Source organism: Helicoverpa armigera, chromosome 10, assembly GCF_030705265.1.
Source record: "Helicoverpa armigera isolate CAAS_96S chromosome 10, ASM3070526v1, whole genome shotgun sequence".
In the NCBI taxonomy this organism is placed as follows: Eukaryota; Metazoa; Arthropoda; class Insecta; order Lepidoptera; family Noctuidae; genus Helicoverpa; species Helicoverpa armigera.
The window spans coordinates 10,323,974-10,345,749 of NC_087129.1; the positions used below are offsets into that span (position 1 = coordinate 10,323,974).

A 21,776-nucleotide genomic window follows, 5' to 3' on the forward strand; every position below is an offset into this window, starting at 1 on the left:
ATTACTGTTGAGTCACTTTTGCGAAAAAATACAGGTTTGGTATTTCTGTCTACAATTCTGAGGAGTTAGCGTGAATTTATAAATGCAAAATAGAAGGTAGGAATATTTAAAGTAGTTGTAGGAAATATTTAAATTGTAAATTTTATCAATGATTCGTTTCATTCATAAAATGAAATCACGTGTTGGACACGGTCTGATTTACTATCTTGTATAATTTTCTTATAAATGAAAAATTTCTTATAAATAAAAAAATACTCGCAATTGCATTCCACTAATGTTGTAGCTATTTAAAACTTTTAAATTAAATACTAGTCGTTAACGGTCTATAAGTTTTCCATACTGTATTTCTATTCAGTTACAATAGGATTAAAGATTTAGGCTACACATAAAAAACAATGGTTAACAGCTCGTTAAACACTAATTAATTCAACCATCAAAACCCAAAACGTCAACTAAACTTATAAGTAAATGCTTATCAATGCGTACCCCATATCAAGAGCTACTCTTTACAGTAGCATGACGTCTTTAATATGGTGTCAATATGGTGGCATATTGTAACAATCCATAGAAAACAAAATTAATAGCAGAGATGTCATAAAGCAAAATCTCTTAAGAAAGTAGCGCGCCAAAATGCGAGTGGTCGGGGGACGAGACGAATCTTGCTATATCCGCTCTTACACGCCGCCCATTTTTTCAAAACAATATCACCAATCAGTCAGGACCAACCTTTGACAGGTTAGTTCTAGTAACTGATCTAGCCTAAAGCACCTGACTTACCTTCCTTATGGTACCTTTGCTATCATTCCTTACTCCGTGTAACAATCAAATTCGCGAACGGAACTCAAAGATTCAAGGTCGGCTCCACCGTTTTAAAGTCTGACCACGTAACATTAACGTTACGAGACATCTTTTGTAAAAAAAATATGTTATACATGCGTTGCATACAATGGCACAAGTTTCGAGTTTTTTAGAGTTCCGCATGGTTGGGGCAAGAACCTTGTTATCGGTATTTAGAATGAATTTTCTGTAACGTAACTTTACTGGTAATTATCTTATGCAATTTAAAAAAATATTGTAAGAACCTATAGATCTAAATAAAGTAAGTTAGCAAGTACGAAAATTGATACCTTTTTTTTAGCGACGTTAAAAATTATCAAGTGACCCCTCCCGCTGTGGGTTAGCAGCGGTGAGGGAGTGTCAGACTCTTACTGACTAAAAACCGTCGTGTTCCGTCGTGGGCCTGTTATGTACCAGGGCCGCGGTATCTCTTTCGAACAATCCGCAGCCCCGGGTGATAATTGATACCTGAATTTAGCTTTACTTAAACAACCAATTAATGGACTACAGAACCCAATCATTTTAGCAACATCTGACCTTACATGCCAATCTTGTCCAACTCGTTACATAGTTTAACAAATATGTAATTTTCAAATAAAAATTAAATATATTTTATGTGCCTAAACAGTAGTGATCTTGAAATATAATAATGACTAGAACATTTCCTAAAATAATCTAGACAAATACATTGCGAGGGATCATAAAAACATGTTAGTTACGGATATACAGATTGTAGTAGAAATGAAAGCAGGCCTTGGACCCGTTGATGGTGTATGTACCTTGCAATCGAAATCTTTTTGGCACTAGTGTCTGTCTTAGATCTATTGAAACTCTGGATAAGAAACTCCTAAAATACAAAAAAAAACATAACTAAAAATGTGGGTTGTTCATGAAATAAGTAAATAGTATTATCTCTTTTGAATGCATTTATAGGCAAAAATCAAATAAATTATGTAAATCACCAACTATACCTAAATAAATAAAAATATCTTGAAAATTTGTAAAAGCCCGTATGTATCTAAAAATTAAAAGTATATATTTTTTCTTCAAATACATTTTATTTTCAGTGAAAATAGGTCATGATTGTTCATTTGTAAACTATTTGTATTCTAGTTTTGAACTGTCACCTTTGGCCTAACGAAAGGTGAATAGCATTGATGTATAAACAAAAGAGAATTACCAACATTCACAATGACATTAGGATTAAGTAACTAAGATTAAGGTTTGTTACACACGGGAAAATGTTTTTTAAGAATTGTCTGAGCCACGAACCGTAGTTAATTTAGAAATGATGAATAATGAAAGAAAAATGTTTTTTTTTGTAATTTATAAAAAAAAACATGTACCTAAGTAATTTAAATTGATATTATTGTACCCAAATACATCTATTTAAAAAAAAACTTCCAAATACTATGAAGATCGCAAACTTGAAGATCTCTTCAAGTTTGCGTCAGTAAAAAGTGATATAATCAAGCATAAACATACATAACATACAGGTCAAAGAGAGAAGCTCCTTTTTTGAAGTCGGCTAAAATTAATTCAGATTTCTATAATCCTAAACTGCAGTTCAGTTACAACAATGGAAGTGAAACATAAACACATCTGTACTACACAACAATGGTATGCAACATAAAGTTGCTGCCACCAATCGCCAAGCATACAACCAGCCTAAAAGACACAATGACATATAACAAAGTGACAGGTCTCAGGTTCAAGGACGACATTACTCGAGCATGATATATTGTCTTCACGAGAACATATTAACATTAATTTAAATAATCATTCCTATTCAAATATGATTAGATAATTCGTTTTCAGATATGGTTCTGACTGTGACTAATGATTGGGCCTAGGCTGTTTCTACCAGATGTCATTTCTAGATGTTTGACAGTTAGTAGAAACTTGGAAGTCTCGTAACTTGTGTTACCAAGGGGTAGCTAGCGTTCCTTCAAGGTTACTTACTTAGCTAGATCGATTAGCCAAATACTTTCATTGTTAGATAGCCCAATATTTGAGAAAGGCTTGTCAGATCATGTCATGATGATGGCAGATGCACGGAGGAAGCAGGATGACGAAAGCTGTTAGTATAAAATTATATTGACGTCTTCACAAAATGTATTTTTAGTTCAAGTAAAAGCTACCTACATACATCTATACTAATAAAATTATTTTATTGTATGTTTGTTTGTTTGTACCCCAAAGACTCCAAAACTATTGAACCGATTCGAAAAAAATATTTCATTGTTGGAAAGCTACACTCATCCTCATCAACATAGGCTATATTGAATCCCGGTAGGTACAGTAGTTTCCACGAGTGAAACCGCAGGAAATCGACTAGTCTACAATAAACTTAATTTCCAAAATAAGTCTAAACTTCGTTTAACGCCTACAACTCGCGCTTAATTAATTACCTACTACCTACGCCTAGCAAACTTGATAAAATATTGTTAACGTTACATTTTATTTCGGGATATTACATTTGAGATACAAGAAATTAGAATTTGGTTACCTTTTCTTTCCGTTGTGTTAAGTTACTGTTCTTACTCTGGAGTGACTTAAAATTCATATCACGAATCCAATTCATCATTCTAAGATCATCTATGTGATAACCGGAAAATATTTATTTGTACAAAAAAAACAAACATTCATAAAGTGTGTAACAAAAAACTTAGCCACGTTGTCACATAAACATGAATGGTAAAAGTTGGGCCCATATTAAGTTTCCTAGTTTCGAATATACTAAGGAAAACGGGGAAACCCCAATATTAAATTCCATGACACTTTTGACATATTTGACGTTTTTGGCAATGGTACTTGGGTCTTTATTTGTGTGCTAGACATTTTCTTTGTAAATCAAAGTTACGCTAAATATAATGTACACATGTACACATTTTTCATATATGTACTTGTAAAAAAGTATACCAAAACCGGTTCAAATAAAACTTGTATATTCCACACATATACTTGTAAAAAAGTGTATCCAAAACCGGCTAAGTATTGGTAATCTAGAATATTCCACATGCCTTATGTGAAAATTCTTTGAATAATGGTAGATGCTTACTTTATTAAAGCTTGCTGTTTTTAACTCGATTATGAATACATTCGATTCTGTAACTTTAAAACAAACGTGGTAGAAACCAACCTTATCAGTATATACTGCATAAAGATCACACAATAATTCTTCCATCCAAACCAAGCAATGATAAAGAAAAACAATACACATCAGAACCAAACTACAACAGAACATATTCATAACATAGAAATCGCGTTATCTTTGAGAGCTACGAACAATACCGAACCAAAATTGGATAGCATTGTCTTCACAAAGGGTTGATATCTATACATAAATTCTTTGTATATTTTCAGCAATTCTTGGTCAAGGGCTATTGTGTAGCAATTCGATTGTGATTCAAAATCAAGTGTGGGGACCAAATAAGCGAACAAAGTAGATGGACGGTGGACTCTCAGAATATTAACTAGTTGGGAACCTTGGTTTGTTTCGCGTTCGTGATCTAGATGATCATTATGTTATGTGTTAATAGTTTATTTATTAGCTTGTGTTCATGATTTGCTTCGGATTTTTTTATTTATAAATTGAGTGTCTCCTCATCTATCTCTAGAGCTATCGTTACTTTTATTGATATTCAATTTATATTTCCTCAGATTTATGATTTCAGAACTAGCTTTTCCTCGCGGTTCCTTTTGTGTTGGGGGAACTATTATCCTGCTCCCGGATAAAAAGCAATCAAAATGGTATTTCTCAGACTCTATTCTATCTGTCTACCATTTAAATCAGTTCAGTAGTTTTGGCGCGATGCGCGAAAAACAGACTGAGTTACTTTTGCACGAAGATGATTTTACAACATATAAGTCACGTCGATTCGTTACCAACCACATAACACCATCTCCTAACTAAAACTCTCTTGTTACAGATGGGTCACCGCGTCCCAAGGTACTCCAGCCTACTATGGGGAGTCTGCATCCCCAGTTCTTGCAGCAGCTTTGACTTGGAAGAAGAGCTGTCCCAGAGACTGACCGGCCTTGGAGTATCAGTCAAAGTACATAACAACATGTGCTCAGTGAAGAGCTTCAAACGACCATACTCTTTTGGGAAGACACTTTCTATGTAAGTAACGTAAAATTTACTTATTAATTTGATGGGTTGTCATAGATGCTAGTGTCTCTAATAGCAGGGGTCAGATAGTTTGGTTATGAAACGATGGCTTAAGGACGTGGCACATTGCAGCAGCACCGCAACAGCACGGCTCCACACCAGCATTTAAGTTGTCATACAATTTAGAGCATTAAATCGTGTATATTATAATATATTTCGTAATGTAAATATGAAAAAGCCAACGGCGAGCAGTCAGCGTGCTTGCCGCTTCCACACAACTCGACTCGCCGCCCGCGTGCTGCAAGCGAGCGGTCCTCATGCGTACAGCGCGCCGACGGCGTGCTAATTGCGCGCCGACTCCGAGCCGGCAGCGAAATAACGTCATTACGTCGTGTTCAATTATAACATCAATCATAATCGTCTTAAAATAATATTGAGTTTGCGGTGACAGCAAGCTTACACCTCGCGGCCGGCGCGCGGTCGGCGCGCCGACGGCGAGCGGACGGCGCGCCGACGGCGAGCGGACAGCGCGTGGTTGGCGCGCTGGCAGCTAGCCGTAGTCTTAATTCGAGGCGACGCCGTGCTGCTGCCGTGCTGTTGCCGTGCTGCTATAATGTGCCACAAGCTTTAGGCAAAATGCAAGGCGAGTTACAATGTATTCCGAAAAATTGTTGAACGTCAAGGTAGATCCATATACCTAGTACCTACTCACTAAAAATTTGCACTACCCAGTAAGTAAATTCGGATTAGACAAAACCTTGTAATTCTTCTCAGCGAAACAAATAGGAAGTGATGAAGGGTGGGCGTTTTGGGCACAGTTTTTGATCGAAAAATGTGTCGTTTTTGAGTATGACGGATAAATACACAAAAAAAAACATTTTACACCACAATTTTCATAGGTACAATATTTAAACATAATAAAATGCAATGCAAAAGGTCATCGACCCGTAAGACCAATTATGCGACAGACACTAGTGCTTTAAATATGTATTGTGTTATAGTAGACTTGCTTTGTTGCATTGTTTCAAACGACATCCTGTTGAATCAGGGTATTTGTGCATAGTTGTGTTATTAATATTAATAACAATATTTACTTACCTATTATATTTAAAATTATTTTGTTGAATTAACAGCCTTGTTACATAAGCTTACGTTCTTAAACATGACTACTCAAAATTCGTGTCGCGTTTCGATAATCCATCTTTGACGCCACGGTTGGGAAATTCTACAATGTCAGCGAAAAATCTTCAATTGCTTCTAGTAGTTATCATCATCCTCCGAGCCCTTTCCCAACTATGTTGGGGTCGGCTTCCAGTCTGACCGGATTCAGCTGAGTACCAATGCTTTAAAAGGAACGACTGCCTATCTGACCCTCCTCAACCCAGTTACCCGGGCAACCCAATACTCCTTGGTTAGACTGTTGTTATAAAAACATACATTGATATCAACTATAAATAACATTGGCAATTCATATGAAGACAACAATATATGAACTTGTTTTAAAACAATGTCTTTTAAACCTAGCAAATACGGTATCATCAGTAGCATAATAAATATTTGGTTATTACATACAGAGACTATACCAAACAGATACAAACATTCCTTTACCACATTAATTTGTTCTGCACAATAATTTACCACTAATTAGCGCTAACACTAAGTGTAATGAAGCGAAATGATTGATCAGCTTAAGTTATTAATTAAGGATGATTTACATACTCAAAGCGCATAATTGCACATAATGACCTTAAGCCATGGTTCCATAAGGTCATAAAAGATCTATGTATGTTTAATTAATATTAAATAGTTATAGTTGGTTGGTTCGTGCATAGTTTTTGTACGTGGACTGAATTTCAAAAGAGATTTTGAATAATTTGTGGGGATCTTTTTCTAGGTTTGGTACGTTTTGTCCTTAATGATTTTTATTATTATTATGTAAAATGTCGGACGAGCTTAAGGTGCATACCAATTGTTTTTTTATTGGCAAACGCCAATTCAATTACTTCAGTTACTAGGCCGGTATAAACGATTCTACAGTTTTTTTATTTTTTCAATAGAAGCTATATTAATGTTCCATGACACAATAGTTAGAAATAAATATATATTCTACCAACCCTTTCTTTTCATAAATGCGCAATATTATATTAATATAACAGTCGTAATGTAATATGATTAATAGTCTTATGTCATCTTTGATGCAATACTGATATGACAGGTAGCCTTATATACTTTAGTATACATAGCTATACTTAACTGAGATATCATCTATGAACACAAGAGGAATTACTAATTGAAACAACAGGGAAAATGATGGTGCCTTTGTTGCGATAGGTTAAGTGGGTTTTTCTTACGTTATAAGGAACCGATAAGGCTGCCCGCCTACGTCCGATAATCGGTGACCAATTTTTTGTAGGAAAAACATAGAAGACACTGATAGCAACTATGTAGTGCTATGCACATGTTCTACAAAAAGTTGGTCAGAAAACGCTCGTCAGATAGTCCTACAAAAAGTCTGACGTGAGTAGGCAGTCTTATAAGGCTTCGGCTCATAGGACCTCTTTTGCGTTCGACATAAGATAACAAAAATTTAAATTCATAAATGGAACATAATTTGTTCAGAATTATGCTGATACCCAAAGGCAGTTCAAACAGGTCATTCCATATTTAAAATTATTTCCATCGAGATACCCATTGGCTCAGGCAAGTTGATCCTATTGAACATTTGAACAACCATAGAGTGAGATGACCCTTAGTGCAACCTGCATAAAGCTGCCAATACATTTAACATAACCGATTCGATTAGATGCGTCTGACTATCAGACTATCGGACCACTTCAGACCGGCCTCCTCTAGTTATGAAACGTATCTAGCCCCAATCTTACTATCTAATGGTTCCAAGATATTGAATGGATAGTTAAATTCGTGCTATCAAAGCGGGAAGTTGTTACAAAGGCGACCATTCGTAAATGGCTAATACGATGAATTATCTAAATGTCGATTTAGTTGAAGACTATGTTGAAAAAGTCTTGTTCCATGTCAACAGCTCATCCATATTCCGAAGGTATTAGAGTTCAATTTTGAGTTAATTTAATATGGAGCAACTGCATCATTCTCTCAAAGTTTAACTTAAAGGTGCTTAAAGCTGAGACTAGTGGTAGAAGTTTCGTTCTTCTGACTTTCAGAAGATACTTCCCGTAATAAGATTTTCATGAACGAGATCCAACCATCTATTGTATTGCCGAAACGATTATAACCATGGTTAACATAACCTGAAGGACAGTTCTTTTAGACTTCCAAAAAGAAGGAGGTTAATTATGTGGTATTTTTGAGTGTGGAAGTAAATTTTTTCTGAAAAACGAATAGGTACTAATCTAACATTTTTATTTTCTTTTCAGCACATTCTTCCTAGCAATAATCCTGCTTCTCAGTCTAGGCACAGTGCTAGACGACGGCAAAGAAGGAGTCACAAACTTCGAGAAGCTTCTAAACGCGTTCTCCCTGAAGAGGAATTTGCGAAAAGTGTTTGACTTATCGGACTCTCCGACTAGAGTTAAGGGTGTTGATGCGTATAGAGGAATGAATGCGTTCGCTCTGCTCATAGCACACAAGTCTATGGCGATGGCACATAACCCTTATGTGAATAAAGTCAGTTTTTCTGCCGTAAGTACATCCTACTTCCTATTTAAATTATAAATGTGAAAGTTTGTGAGAATGTATGGATGTATGTTTGTTATTCAATCACGCAAAAAAGGCTGGACCGATTTGGTTGAAATTTGGTACGTAGATAGGTGATACCCTGGATTAACACATAGGCACTTTTTATCACCACACCACGCGGGCGAAGCCGCTGGCGTAAGCTAGTAATTTATATTTTTTTTATGCACTGAATTAGTAGATTGTCATATGTGGTTTCCGCATGAATTTCATCATCATAATTATTGAATTTTATTATATGGGAGATTTCAGTCAGTTATATAGTAGAGTTATATGGGAAAAGTACGAGTAGCCTTACCGCAAGCTAGCTTAAACATTGAACTGGCTTTACATTATAATAGTTCTTTATCATTTTTTGTTTTACCTATATATTATCACCTAAATTCTGAACACCTACTACTACTTTTTACATCTGAAGCTGAAACCTACATTTAAAGTTCATTTAATCAATTTCAGTAACAGCTCCATCTGCTATCTTTGACTTAAGTATTAAGCACCGCATTAAAATTTCACAAAGTCAGCTTTAAAATGAAACTCACACCTCTTAATAAAGTCTGGTGAAAATTCAATCAAGTCGCCTTAGTGTGTTTTCAAGCTCTTTGTTTTAGGCACTTAACTGTGCCCTCGATTCTTAAGTCTCCATGATATTCTGTATCAATTACCTACGGGTACAATCAAGTCTAAAATCATCCTACTTCATCATCTGCCTAGCCTTTTCCCCAAAAATGTTGGGATCGGCTTTCAGTCTAACAGCATGCACCTGATTACCAGTGTTTTACAAGAAGCGATTGCCTATCTGACCTTCTCAACCTAGTTTCCCGGGCAACCCAATACCCCTACGTAAAACCGGTTGTCAGACTTACTACTGGCTTCTGACTACCCATAACTCTGCCAAAGATGTTTAAATGACAGCCGGGACCTACAGTTTGTGTCTCCACCGTGTCTCTTTGCAATTTCAATTTTATTATTTTGTATGATTAGGAAAGACTCGTAAAACTTACATTTTATTAGTATGTATAAACACTCAAATAATCATGATAAAAACTGACATGTAATGATCGATATCTTACAACTTATAATAGCATTTATTTTCGCAAGACATATTTTCATAACTTACTGTACATTCAAGGCTTTTAGGTGACAAGAAATACTATTTAAAGTAATTGATGTGTGACGTATAAAATTATTAGTCAGTTTATTTGGTTAGTCATATTTTGCAAGTGAAACAAACTGTTTTTTATATTACGTAACTTCGATACAGTTTAAACATCAAACCGACTCCCGACACACGACTGACTCTGATAAAAATACACTAATCTTCTATAGTTAACACGTCATTATATTCTTCTGTTTTCCAGGTATTCGGTATGCCATGGGCAGTGGTTGGACGCTCCGCAATCCTCTACACAGACAGCTTCCTATACCTCAGCGGGTTCCTGAACGCCCACAACCTTTTAACCGACTTAGAGAAGAAAGGCACCATCAACTTAAAGGACCGACTTATAGCCAGATGGTTTAGGTAAGAGCTAAAACATTTATCGGCCCCATCATCATTAACCAAAGATTGATTACAGTTTAAAGTGCAGAAAATATATCCATTGTTTGAAACTGGTCCATTCATTAAATCTCCCTTTCTGTCATTAATCTAGATTTATTGGGATTGTTAAATATTTTGTCTTGAGTCCTTTTGTTTTGTTTAATTTCAATCTGTTTGTTTCATTGTTCTGTACAAGGTGACTTGTTACCATTATACTGATACAATTTACTTTAGGAAGTATTCTCCAAAAATGTTATGTCTTTAAGAGGTGACAATGTAAAACACATGTTAGGAAATTTCAAGAATACCTTTATTCTTCCTGTACTTTAAAGCGCTGCAGATGAATAGAACCTTGCATTTAAATCTCCTTACTTGACTAAGACATATTTTCTTTGCATTGTGCAAGGCACGTGTCAAAGTTCACGTTTCTTCAAACTCAATGCATTCTTAATGTTGCCAGCATTTAAAACATATTTAGTAGCTCGTGGATTTTTATCTAGGGCGAACACGTGTCCACAATTTGTATGTTTTACGAGGCAGGTCGTTACAAAGCGATTATCTTCTAAAGATACGAGTTAAACCCTCTTTTGTTCGTTAAAGCCTATTTATTTATTAAATAGGTTTTTAATGTGCGGGAAATTAGATTGAATTATTGATTGATTTTGTGACTATTCTCGTCATTGGTTTTCCAAAAGTGTAGAATGAAAACCCTTGACGTTTTGCCCTACTTTAGATCCGTCATTAAGAATTTGAAACCCCAAACACAATTTACGTCATATAATCGGAGACGGCGAGAACTACCTATACATACTTCGATTCTCATTAGAACACCATCTATTTTTTACACGTACAGAGACGAAAGACCTATCTTTTGTTTGAACAGTGACATATGGTGACATTCACCTTAATGGACGCAGACTTAAAGATGACAACATTCAACCTGCCATGAACAGACTCTTTTACCAACTACCTTCTCTCTTCCAGACTATTCCCTCTCTTCGTGTCTCTCATGCTGTTCTGCACGTACATCCTACCAGACCTGAACAATGGTCCTCAGTGGAACCTCGTAGTTGAGGAGCACAGCAGAGTCTGCGAGAAGAACATGTGGAAGAGTTTCTTGTTCATACATAACTATTTCGGCTTTGAAGATATGGTATGTACTCTATGTACCTATATGTGTATTATTAGTTTGACTATTTGAGTGTATTATTAGTACTAACTACTGTTAGTTTGTATGTCTCGACCAGACCTCGGGACTACAGAGTCCCGGATTTTTCAAAGGCGAACGTGGGGCCGAAGCCAACCGCTGAAGCACTTTTGAGACAGCTTTAATGAAATGGTGACACAAATCCGACGATTAACCCTGTATCCACTATAAAAATCAACCCAGTATATAGTTAGTATTATTGTATTTGTATCACGATAGTGATTCAAGTAGTCAATACTTTGGTTCCCTGGACTATTTCGCTATCATTTAATTTAATATTGATACCTTTTTACTAACGTGGGAAATCATCAGATGGCCCTGTAGGTGCAACAAACTTTTTGATTACCGTGACTTGTGAAATTATACCTTTTTCTGCGAAGCTCTGAATTCAAGGCAATACCTGTATTTTTTTTCTCGTCTTTTATAAAATTCAATACCGAGTGCAGAGATTACCTACCTATGAAACTATGAACTCTCTTTTTCATTTCGTCTATAACATAGCGCACAAAATGGAAAAGCCTTCGTGAATTCTGCTTCTAAACATTTTTGTTTATTTTGCTCAAAATTTAATTTAGAAGTATCGGATTCAATTTATTTTTAGTGCAAGTCCTTCAAGTATCGTCCTCTGTATTTCAAAAATGGTAACATTTGCCGTTACTATCTCTAGACATCGTATTTTCTTTTGGAAATTACCTTTGCTAGTGAATTCGTTTCTATGGGCACTTGTGAGAATGTACTCGTATGATATGGTAGGTATATGTGTACAGTGTATTCACACTATCGGATTATGGTTTTTCATTGTGAGGCAAAAAACACGTCGTGCGGTTTCAGATGTCATCGCTTGTAACTTTAGTCGTCATTTGTTTCTTGTCGCTTGTATAGGCGCGATACCACTCGTGTGTAGAGGGATTAGGGAATAAAATAGATATTATTAATATATTTGACACGAGAGTCATCAACCCACATTCAACAGTATTTTCACATTCAATAATTATGTGTTCTATAATATATATAATCTATATGTGTAATATTACGTGTTCGTCTGTATAATCATATGCCAACATAAATGAAAACCTCATAAATACACATAGCTACAAATAATAAATCCTCTACCTAATTAGCACTAAAAAAGTTGTACAAATAATATGTACCAATTTGGTACTACGGTAATATGCTAAAAGTACCTACCTCAGCATTTAGTACATACCTTTTTGGAGTGTCACTGTAAACCTAATACTTCCATACACTATTCATATTGATTACGTGTTCATTTATTTATAACTAGCTTTCCGCCCGCGGCTTCGCCCGCGTGGAATTCGGTTCACCCCTCCCGCTGTGGGTTAGCAGCGGTGAGGGAGTGTCAGACTCTTACTGACTAAAATCGTCGTGTTCCGTCCTAGGCCTTTTATATACCAGGGCCGCGGTACCTCTTTCGAACAACCCGCAGCCGCGGCTGGCCCTGGCGCTACTGGGCCCCACTGATTTCAAAACACGTTAAGACTAATTCGCGGCGAACCTTAACACCATCAACCTTATCGCCATCTATCGAGCTATCGGGAAGCTCGCGATTGAACAATGAGCTACAGGTTAAAGCGCGAGATATCATTGCACTTCTTACGTATCTTAAAAAAAAACAACGTCACCACGTTTTAAAAAGCTATCATTCCACTTCTTACGTATTTTAAAAACACATCGTTACCACGTTTTAAAAACACCCAGCGCCATCTATCGCATACCTCAAGAACTAAATAACTTAACTAATACTTATACCAATTAGTAATTCGTTGAATTATAGTTATTTCAGGATAAGTAGATGTAAAAAAAACAGTTAAGACGATAAAACAAATTGTACGTCATCCCTCGGGAATTCCTCATTTTCGAGGATTCATTATCGTATCATTTAGCTTCTAAATTTATATGTTCATATTCGTTTGCAATATATAAGTAGATGTAAAAAAAAAACAGTTTAGACGATTAAACAAATTGTACATCATCCCTCGGGAATTCCTCATTTTCGGGGATTCATTATCGTATCATTTAGCTTCTAAATTTACATGTTTATATTCGTTTGCAATATATTACCTTGTTTTAAACGACACACAGCGCCATCTACAATCCATTCATCAAACAAACAATATTTTTGTTTTCCCTCGGGAATATCTATTTTTTTCGGGATAAAAAGTACCCTATTATTTAATCCGGACTTTTAACTTTACGTCTGCAAAATTTCAAAGCAATCGGTTCAGTAGTTACGGCGTGAAAGCGGAACAAACAAACAAACAAACAAACTCACTTTCCGATTTATAATATTAGTAAGGATACCTAAACGGAGTTTATGTAAATTATTCATAAATTATATAAGTATATTTGATCGAATGTTTTTATATTATTAAATCATGTGTCATATGATGTGAAAAGTGATAATATGCATACGTCATATTCCGATGGGTACAGAACAAATATTTTCAGATGCTATTTGCGGATAGAAGGTACAACTCTGGTACAGATCTCACCAAACTTTTTGCCATCACCAAACATAGCAAGTCGCTACATACTCGCAAACATATTTTTGGTATCGGAAAAAATATCAATGTTCCTACTGAAACCCATTGAGTTTCAGTGCTAACATTTTCATTTTCAAGCCCGCAGCATTTTGTTCAAAGGGCCTTTTAAACATTCTGAAACCCACATAGTGACCAATTAATGTCTCAACACCGCATAGAAACGAGGCGTACTATTACCAATAAAACGCACGATAATGATCTATGGCACATTACCCACGATTAATTAATGTAACAATGTTTATATAACGGCTATGGGAATCAGAACTCGATAACTAGATTACCGTGTCATATTAGACTTGCATTTGTGTATCGTATCTTCTAGAAATATCATATGCTGTGGTTAAAGATCGCCTTCTCAAGAAAACTGCAAAAAGACAACGAAGATTTTATACGTCCTTGGAATAAAAAAAAAACTTTAAAAAAGAAAACCTAATTGACTTTATAAAAATCTAGCAACTGGTCTTTACAATCTATGTGAAGAGATTTAAAAAACTTTAGTAAAAAAAAAAACAAAATCAGTCCAGCTATTCTCAATTTAAAATATTCGTATGTTTGAAGACCGAATTTTGTTGATTTTCTTTTTTTTGCTTGTTTTAAGTTAGTTATAAAGTAAAATATTGAGCAGTAAATAAATATAGAATTACAACAGCCCAGTTAGATTTAAAATACTGAAAACTTCACGTGAAATTATACATTTCTGGGAACAATTTAATTCTGCCATATTGCACAAAGCGTATGTACCATAATATTCATAAATAGAGACGTTTTTGAAAACTGTTTCATTTATACGCCACTAATTTAAAAACAATGAAAATACATTCTCAGGAGGTTTTTTTTTATTTCTTTATCGAATCATATTCTTAGACTGTATTTATTTCTTAGCTGGAAATTAAATAAACTTGCTCTATTAATATTTAACTTTAATTTTAAAAACCGTTTTCTCAAAAACAAGTCAAATCAAAATGGCGCAGACAATAACAACGTAATCCCAAACGAAGGGGTAATCACCAAATGATATTATTTTAACTTTCAAAGCAATTGAAAATTTAATGTCAATCTAAATTAATTTTGAAGGATTTTACAATTTGTGCGGTCTTTGCTAAGTTATATTTAATTGGTTTTCGACTAAATCTATATCTATACATATAATAAATCTGTAAAAAAACTGTGTCTGTACATTGAATATATTTAAAAAATAATAATTGGGTGGGGTTTAGAAACAGTAATGGAGCACAAATCCAAAAAAAAAATTCTGTCTGTATGTCTGCATGTCTGTATGTCTGTATGTCTGTATGTCTGTTTGTTTGTACACGCTAATCTTCGGAACTACTGAACGGATTTCAATGATTTTTTCTTTGTTGTATCACTGTTAAGCCTGGTCAACATATAGGCTATAATTTATCCTCGAAACTTGAAGACCTGATGCAGAACACCAACAGACCAACAAAACTTTAAGAGATACAAAAATGGTGCCATGGCAAAATTATTTCATGTGATGAGCATTTTCAGCTGAGATAATAAATTTTAAGATCTGGAACACCTGATGTGGAACCCCAAGAGCCCAGCTTCTCTGTACCATATACAGGTATGACGTTTTAGCAAAAGTTGTTCAATTTGATAAGCACTTTCTATTGACTTATACAAATTGAAGATCTAAAACACCTGATGTGGAACTCCAGGGGCCCGGCTAGACTATAGCATTTAGAGGTGTGACGTTTTAGCAAAAGTTGTTCAATCTGATAAGCACTCTCTGTTGACTTATAAAAATTGAAGATGTAACCCACCTGATGTGGAACGCCAGGAGCCCAGCTAGACTAAATAAAGATATGACGTTTTAGCAAAAGTGGTTCAACCTGATAAGCACTCTCTATTGACGTATATACATCGAAGATCTGGAACACCTGATGTGGAACATCAAGAGCAATACTACACTTGAAATGTATAGAAATGAATGTTATGAAATAGATAATCCTAAAATAATGGACACGTATTTTTTCTTTTCTCCTTCTCACAAACAAATAATAACGAAGATATAACACGCTTGAATTTTGTGTTAAGTCACTGCTTAGTACAAATTTTACACACCTAGACGTGGCGTCACGAGCCCCCACTCTCCGAATTTGTTGCGTTATATCTCATTATTATTTTGTGTGTCTCTTCCAGACCTCGGGACTACAGAGTTCCGAATTTTTGGGAGGCAAACGTGGGGCCGAAGCCAACACTCTGAAGCCCTTTTGAGACAACTTTAATGAAATGGTGAAACAAAACCGACGATTATTCCTTTATACACTATAGAAATGAACCCAAGGACAATCGTTAAAAAAAAGACGATCCCCGGTTCTGTGCTATACCATTGCTAACTGTTGATGAAAACTACTTGGGCTATTGTGATGGGATGCTAATGGACTAGGAATGGGGAAACAACGGGAACTATGGCACCTGCCGATGACAATGTATTAGATACATGTAAAAATGGTGAAATGGTAAAAATGGCACGTGGAGACTCGCCAGCTCACTTACTGGGCCCCCGGGAATCAGTCACTGAATAGCAACAAGAGGGCAACAGGGATATGAGCGGCTGAAGTGTGAGGATAGGTACCTCGGCGGATTTTAAACTCAGATTACGCGCTCCCTGTGGATCACTTACCACGAGGCACCTATCCTCCGAGCAGGGCTACTAAACCCTGCTCTAGCGACTCCACTCTGGACGGCCAAGCCAAGCCAGAGGCGTGAGACCTATCCCTGTCATGGTTCACTCCGACCGGCCGGAGATGGGGGACAGTATACTCTCCCTGGAGAACTCAGTATATATAGCCCACCGGGGTCGCTACTCCCCGTCATCAGCCTCAGATGTCCTGCGGTGCTTATATCTCATTATTATCTCAAGAGCCTTTGTCCCAATTATGTTAGATTCGACTTCCAGTCACGATGCAACTGAGTACCAGTGTTTTACAAGGAGCGACTGCCTATCTGAGCTCCACAACCCAGTTACCCGCTCAACCCAATACCCCTTGGTAAAACTGGTCAGACTTACTGGCATCTGACTACCCATAACGACTGCCAAGAATGTTCAATGACAGCCGGAACCTACAGTTTAACATCCCCTCCAAATAACGGTCATTGGTATTCAAAATATACGTAGAAAGTACATACGAACTTAGAAAAGTTGCATGGGCAGGTACTTGCCAGACCTGGAATCAAAGACGTACGCTCATACTTGAGAGATTGGTTCTCTACCCACTAAACCACCACGACTTCCACTAAGTCATCACGACTTTGTCATCTCAGTAACATTTAATGTTTTTTAACGTATTAATACGTGTAATATTTTTGCCACACACAACTTAAATGCGGACTAATTAGAATCACTACTTTTATCCCTATGGTCACGTCTTTTGCGGTTCAGTTCTCAGCGTTTTGTTTAGTCTGCTGTGCTTTTGCCGTTGAAGTACAAAAATTAAATATATGGAACGTTTCTAATGGCTATGCGTCAACGGGCCCTTAAAATTCAATATCAGACGGTTCAGATCTTTGATTTTACTGACCCCGTAGTCGCTGGCATAAGGGACTTTATCCGCGTACGAAGTCGCGGGCAGAAGCTAGTATTAGATAAATTGGGTTGACTCATCTTTGTGTTTGTGTATCTTTACATGAAGTTTAATCTTGACTTTAGAGTGCTATGCTAATTGTCCCCCCTCACTCTTCCTTGGAGCGACATTGCACCTGTAACTGCGTTTTTGCAAAAAAAGCCTTGTCCCAACAATTTACCATAACAAGAATAATAAATAAAGGTACATGATACAAGTATAACCATAAATATACATAATATATATATTAAAACTAAAATTAGTCGATAAATTCATCCCCATTGCTATTTCCCGGGAGTATTCCCAATAGACTGACCGCACCGTTTAATACCAAAGCATATTCTCTGTTAAAGTGCGTAATTACATCAAGTGCATAATTTCAATTTTTCTAATCGTAAAAACCAAGAAAACAATAAATAAATAATTACCACCCCACCTTCCAAAACCATTACTTACAAAACATTACACAACCAAAATTATTTTTTCCAGTGTCTGACTCACACACACCAAATCGGTATGGACATGCAACTCTACGTAGCCACGTTACCCCTGATGGTGGTCATATGGAAGTTCAGGACCCTGGGCTGGTCCCTCCTGGTCATCATGGCAGTAGCGTCGACAGCTCTCAGATATTTAGCCATCTACTGGTATGAAATCAGCATGTTCGTGTATTATGGAATATCGTGAGTATTTTCTCTTTTTTCTTGGATTTTTTTCTGGTATTTCTTGTTAATAGATGGCCTAGTTTTTATGTCCTTTTTTCGTTAAATATTTTTTTACAAACTTATTTATTACAAACTAGGTAAAATATGCTATTTATATATGTTATGGACCAAGTGATAAATTGGGCAGTATACATAATGCCCGGTCATTATGAATAATGCCCAATATGAGAGTGCAATTTGATAATAATTATTCAAATAATCAAATTGACCGGGCACTATACATATTGCCCGTTACCTTTTGGGCAAAGTAATACAAACATACTTAATTTAATTTTTGTTATTGTTATTGACATTTAACTTAAAATAAACTAAATATAACACATCCCATATCAATTGACAGAGTATAGAAGTAAGCATGCAACATGCAGCAAGCATGGCTTCTGTCACGGCTCCGGCGCTGCGGGGCCCCGGCGGTCCCATGCGAGCTTATCGTCGCAGATGGTTTTCACGCTCACCACCGCAGCTTCGGCTTGCGCCTCAGCCGCGGCGGCGAGCGCTTCAACCACCTGTGCCTCAGCTCGCAGGCCGCCTCGCCCCTCCGCGCCTACGCGGTTTTGAATTGCACTCTAGGGGTAGGGCAGACAAGACTACGTGGAGTCGGTTTTGCAGCGATTCGTTTTCGTCGCTAAGTTCAGTTTTTAATACAACGTTTTGAATCCAAATTAAATTCTACCATAAAAAAACGAGCCAAGAAAAATGAGATCAAGAAAAACGAGGCCGAGTTAGTAAATTAGATGACAATTGTCCAATTCATAATTTTGTGGCTAGACTTATAATTTCCCATTAAAATAGAACATATAATTTAAAACAATAATCATAAAAGATGTAGCAAGTAACAGGATTTATTTATTAGAACAACTGCCACCCTCGCACCGCATAAAATATAGCTTTATTATCAAATTGCCCAACTATCATGTAGCAATATAATAATGCCCGTGCAATGTGATAAATAATGAAGTTAAGATAGTTATTAATCACTTGGCCCGTTGAAGCTAGACATTATTCATAATGCTCGGGCATTATAAATAATGCCCGAATTAATCACATGGTCCATAACATATATACCTACTATTTGATCAACCTTTTATTTAATTTTTATCTGTTCAAATATGGGAAAGTTCGTCATTGCATGTCTTCAGGTTTCACCATACCTATTCATATAAGGTTTATGTCACCTCCTGTTTAAGCATATTAAAAATAAACAATACGTGCCAAATTTTCCTTTTGGTATGTTAAAAGCTTATTATTTCCTTTTATAAGATCTCATAACTAGCATACAAAATATTGACATAGTGAGCTATAACATTTACGTCAACGTCACGCTATATGGTTTTCCAAGACACTATGTCTTATGTCAATATTATGTCCATTGAACTTTGAATATTTGGGTGTAGACAAAACACCATATAGGGAACAGGAAAGTTTCTGAACTCAAGCTCGTCATAGTATATTCGAAGAAACACTGAAATCAATTGTTTACTAATATCATAACGCAAAAGAGTTTGTTACGTTCCCATGGTAGAACAACTGAACCAATTGAGGTGAAAAAAATTGATGTCTTGTGGTGCCCCTGAATTGCAAAATACTTTTTAACCGGATTGGTAGGCAAAGTCGCCCTCGAAATTTTGTATATCTAATTGTTGTGTTACACCTTGAGCAAGAATTACCTACTACCTCAAAAAAACTGACCTAACATAGAAACATACTTCAAACAATAGAAAATTCCAGAAGACACCCTAAGCCCTTGACCCTGACATAAGCGGTTACGTAACACTTTACTTAACAGCCTCTTAGTAAAAGCATCACCTACTCTTTAAGACCCATTACTTAACATAACTTAGTACTCAACTAAGTATTTGTGTTCATAGCTTAAGTTTTAAAGTATTTGCTATTGTTACTCTACTTGAGAACATGATAGGGTAGGTGGACTAAGAAGTGTTTCGTCATGGTCACTTCCATTTCAATTTAAACAATGTTTTTTACACCTTCATTTTGAAGGAAAACCTCTTGAGGAAATTTGGTCTTTCAAGTCTGAAATCGCTACTTTGCCTGTAGTAAGCGTGGTGATTATCGCTCATTCCTTCTCTGTATGAAAAGCCTGTGCCCTGCAGTATGACAAATAAAAAGGCGGATGACGACACCTTTATTAAAATAGTCTCCCTACAATTGGTAGGTGATAATATTAGGACCTTACAAATGAAAAAATCCATAAATGGCATGATTTATTTGTTTATTTAGTGCCAATTAGCTACTTATTGGATTTTCCATGTCTGCATTTCTTAATAAAAAGCTGTGTCAACATAGACTATTTTTTGCATTGCATGGTTTTAGCGTACCATTTTTGCAAACAATAATTTGATTAGATTGTGTTTATATAGAAATAGGGATGTGATATCACTCTTAGGGCCGCCGTACACGGACTGCTCGAGCAGTTAGCGGCTGAGTGAAATACACGGACCGCTCGAGCGGTCGAGCTTGAGCTCTTGAGCCGACTGCTTGAGCTGTCGGTTGTTGACTGCTCGAGCTACGACCCAACTGCTCGAGCAGTCAAATGAGAAAACAGACGCCGCGAGGCCGCAAAGGGCGGGGGGGAGAGGGAAGTCAGAGAGCTGTCGACTGCTCTAGCGCAGTCAACGGCTCGAGCAGTCGGTGTATGCCTCGCAACCGCTCGCGAGCGGTCGACGGCACGATGGAATTTCATCATGCAGTTGACGGCTTGAAGCGGTCGCGACTGCTCGAGCAGTCGTGTGTACGGCAGCGAATGAATGACTATAGTTCACTGCGCGGTCGCGGCTTTAAGCAGTCGGTCTCAACTGCTTGAAGCAGTCCGTGTACGGCGGCTCTTAGATCATTAATTAGGTACCTACTAGCTACCAATGACGTGGAGACTCTTTTGTTTTGGTAACTTCGATTTTTTTTTGGAGAAGGCACATTTAAATGACAGCCAAGTCTTAAACGGGAAGGCGTCCAATCTTCCCAACTTCCATAGTCCACACAAGATTTAGATATCCTTGTCTACACAACAGATATCTGAGGGCACGGCAGTGCCCCAGCCAAGACTCGAGCAAAGCGGGCACGGCCGTACCATCTTTTCTCGAAGCGTTTCGCGGCTATTTCAGCCCCCTGTATCTTCCATGTGAACAAAGCTAGGACTTTAGGTTTTCGATGACCAAGAGTAAGTATTAGAACAAGCTCAGTCTCAAAATTACAAGACATTTGAATAAATAGTTTACGAGTTATGAGCGATCAAAGTTACACCATTTTGTCACTGACTCACTCACTGACCGATCATCAAAAGTCTAAGGTACTTCTAGCAAACTCAGAACCTTCAAATTTGGCACCAAGATAGGTTATTAGCTACATATAAAGGGAAAATTATAAAAACCTTAAAACTTAATAAAAAAATAGGAAACAAATTTATATTTGCGGTTTTTCAAGAACATTGTGTATGAATTTTGACTGCATTCATAAGTTTGTTATTTATTTATGTA

General features: G+C 36.6%; 1 protein-coding gene across 1 annotated transcript in view; it reads left to right on the plus strand.

Annotated features, from left to right (window-relative positions):
- The window catches only part of LOC110370994 (nose resistant to fluoxetine protein 6), a 36,066-nt gene that overhangs the window by 10,405 nt on the left and 3,885 nt on the right, over nt 1–21,776 (plus strand). Inside the window, exons 3-7 of the mRNA XM_021327038.3 lie at nt 4,770–4,963; nt 8,347–8,611; nt 10,024–10,184; nt 11,187–11,355; nt 18,050–18,243. Coding sequence (XP_021182713.3) covers nt 4,770–4,963; nt 8,347–8,611; nt 10,024–10,184; nt 11,187–11,355; nt 18,050–18,243 — 983 coding nt within the window. The remainder of the gene's footprint in view (nt 1–4,769; nt 4,964–8,346; nt 8,612–10,023; nt 10,185–11,186; nt 11,356–18,049; nt 18,244–21,776) is intronic.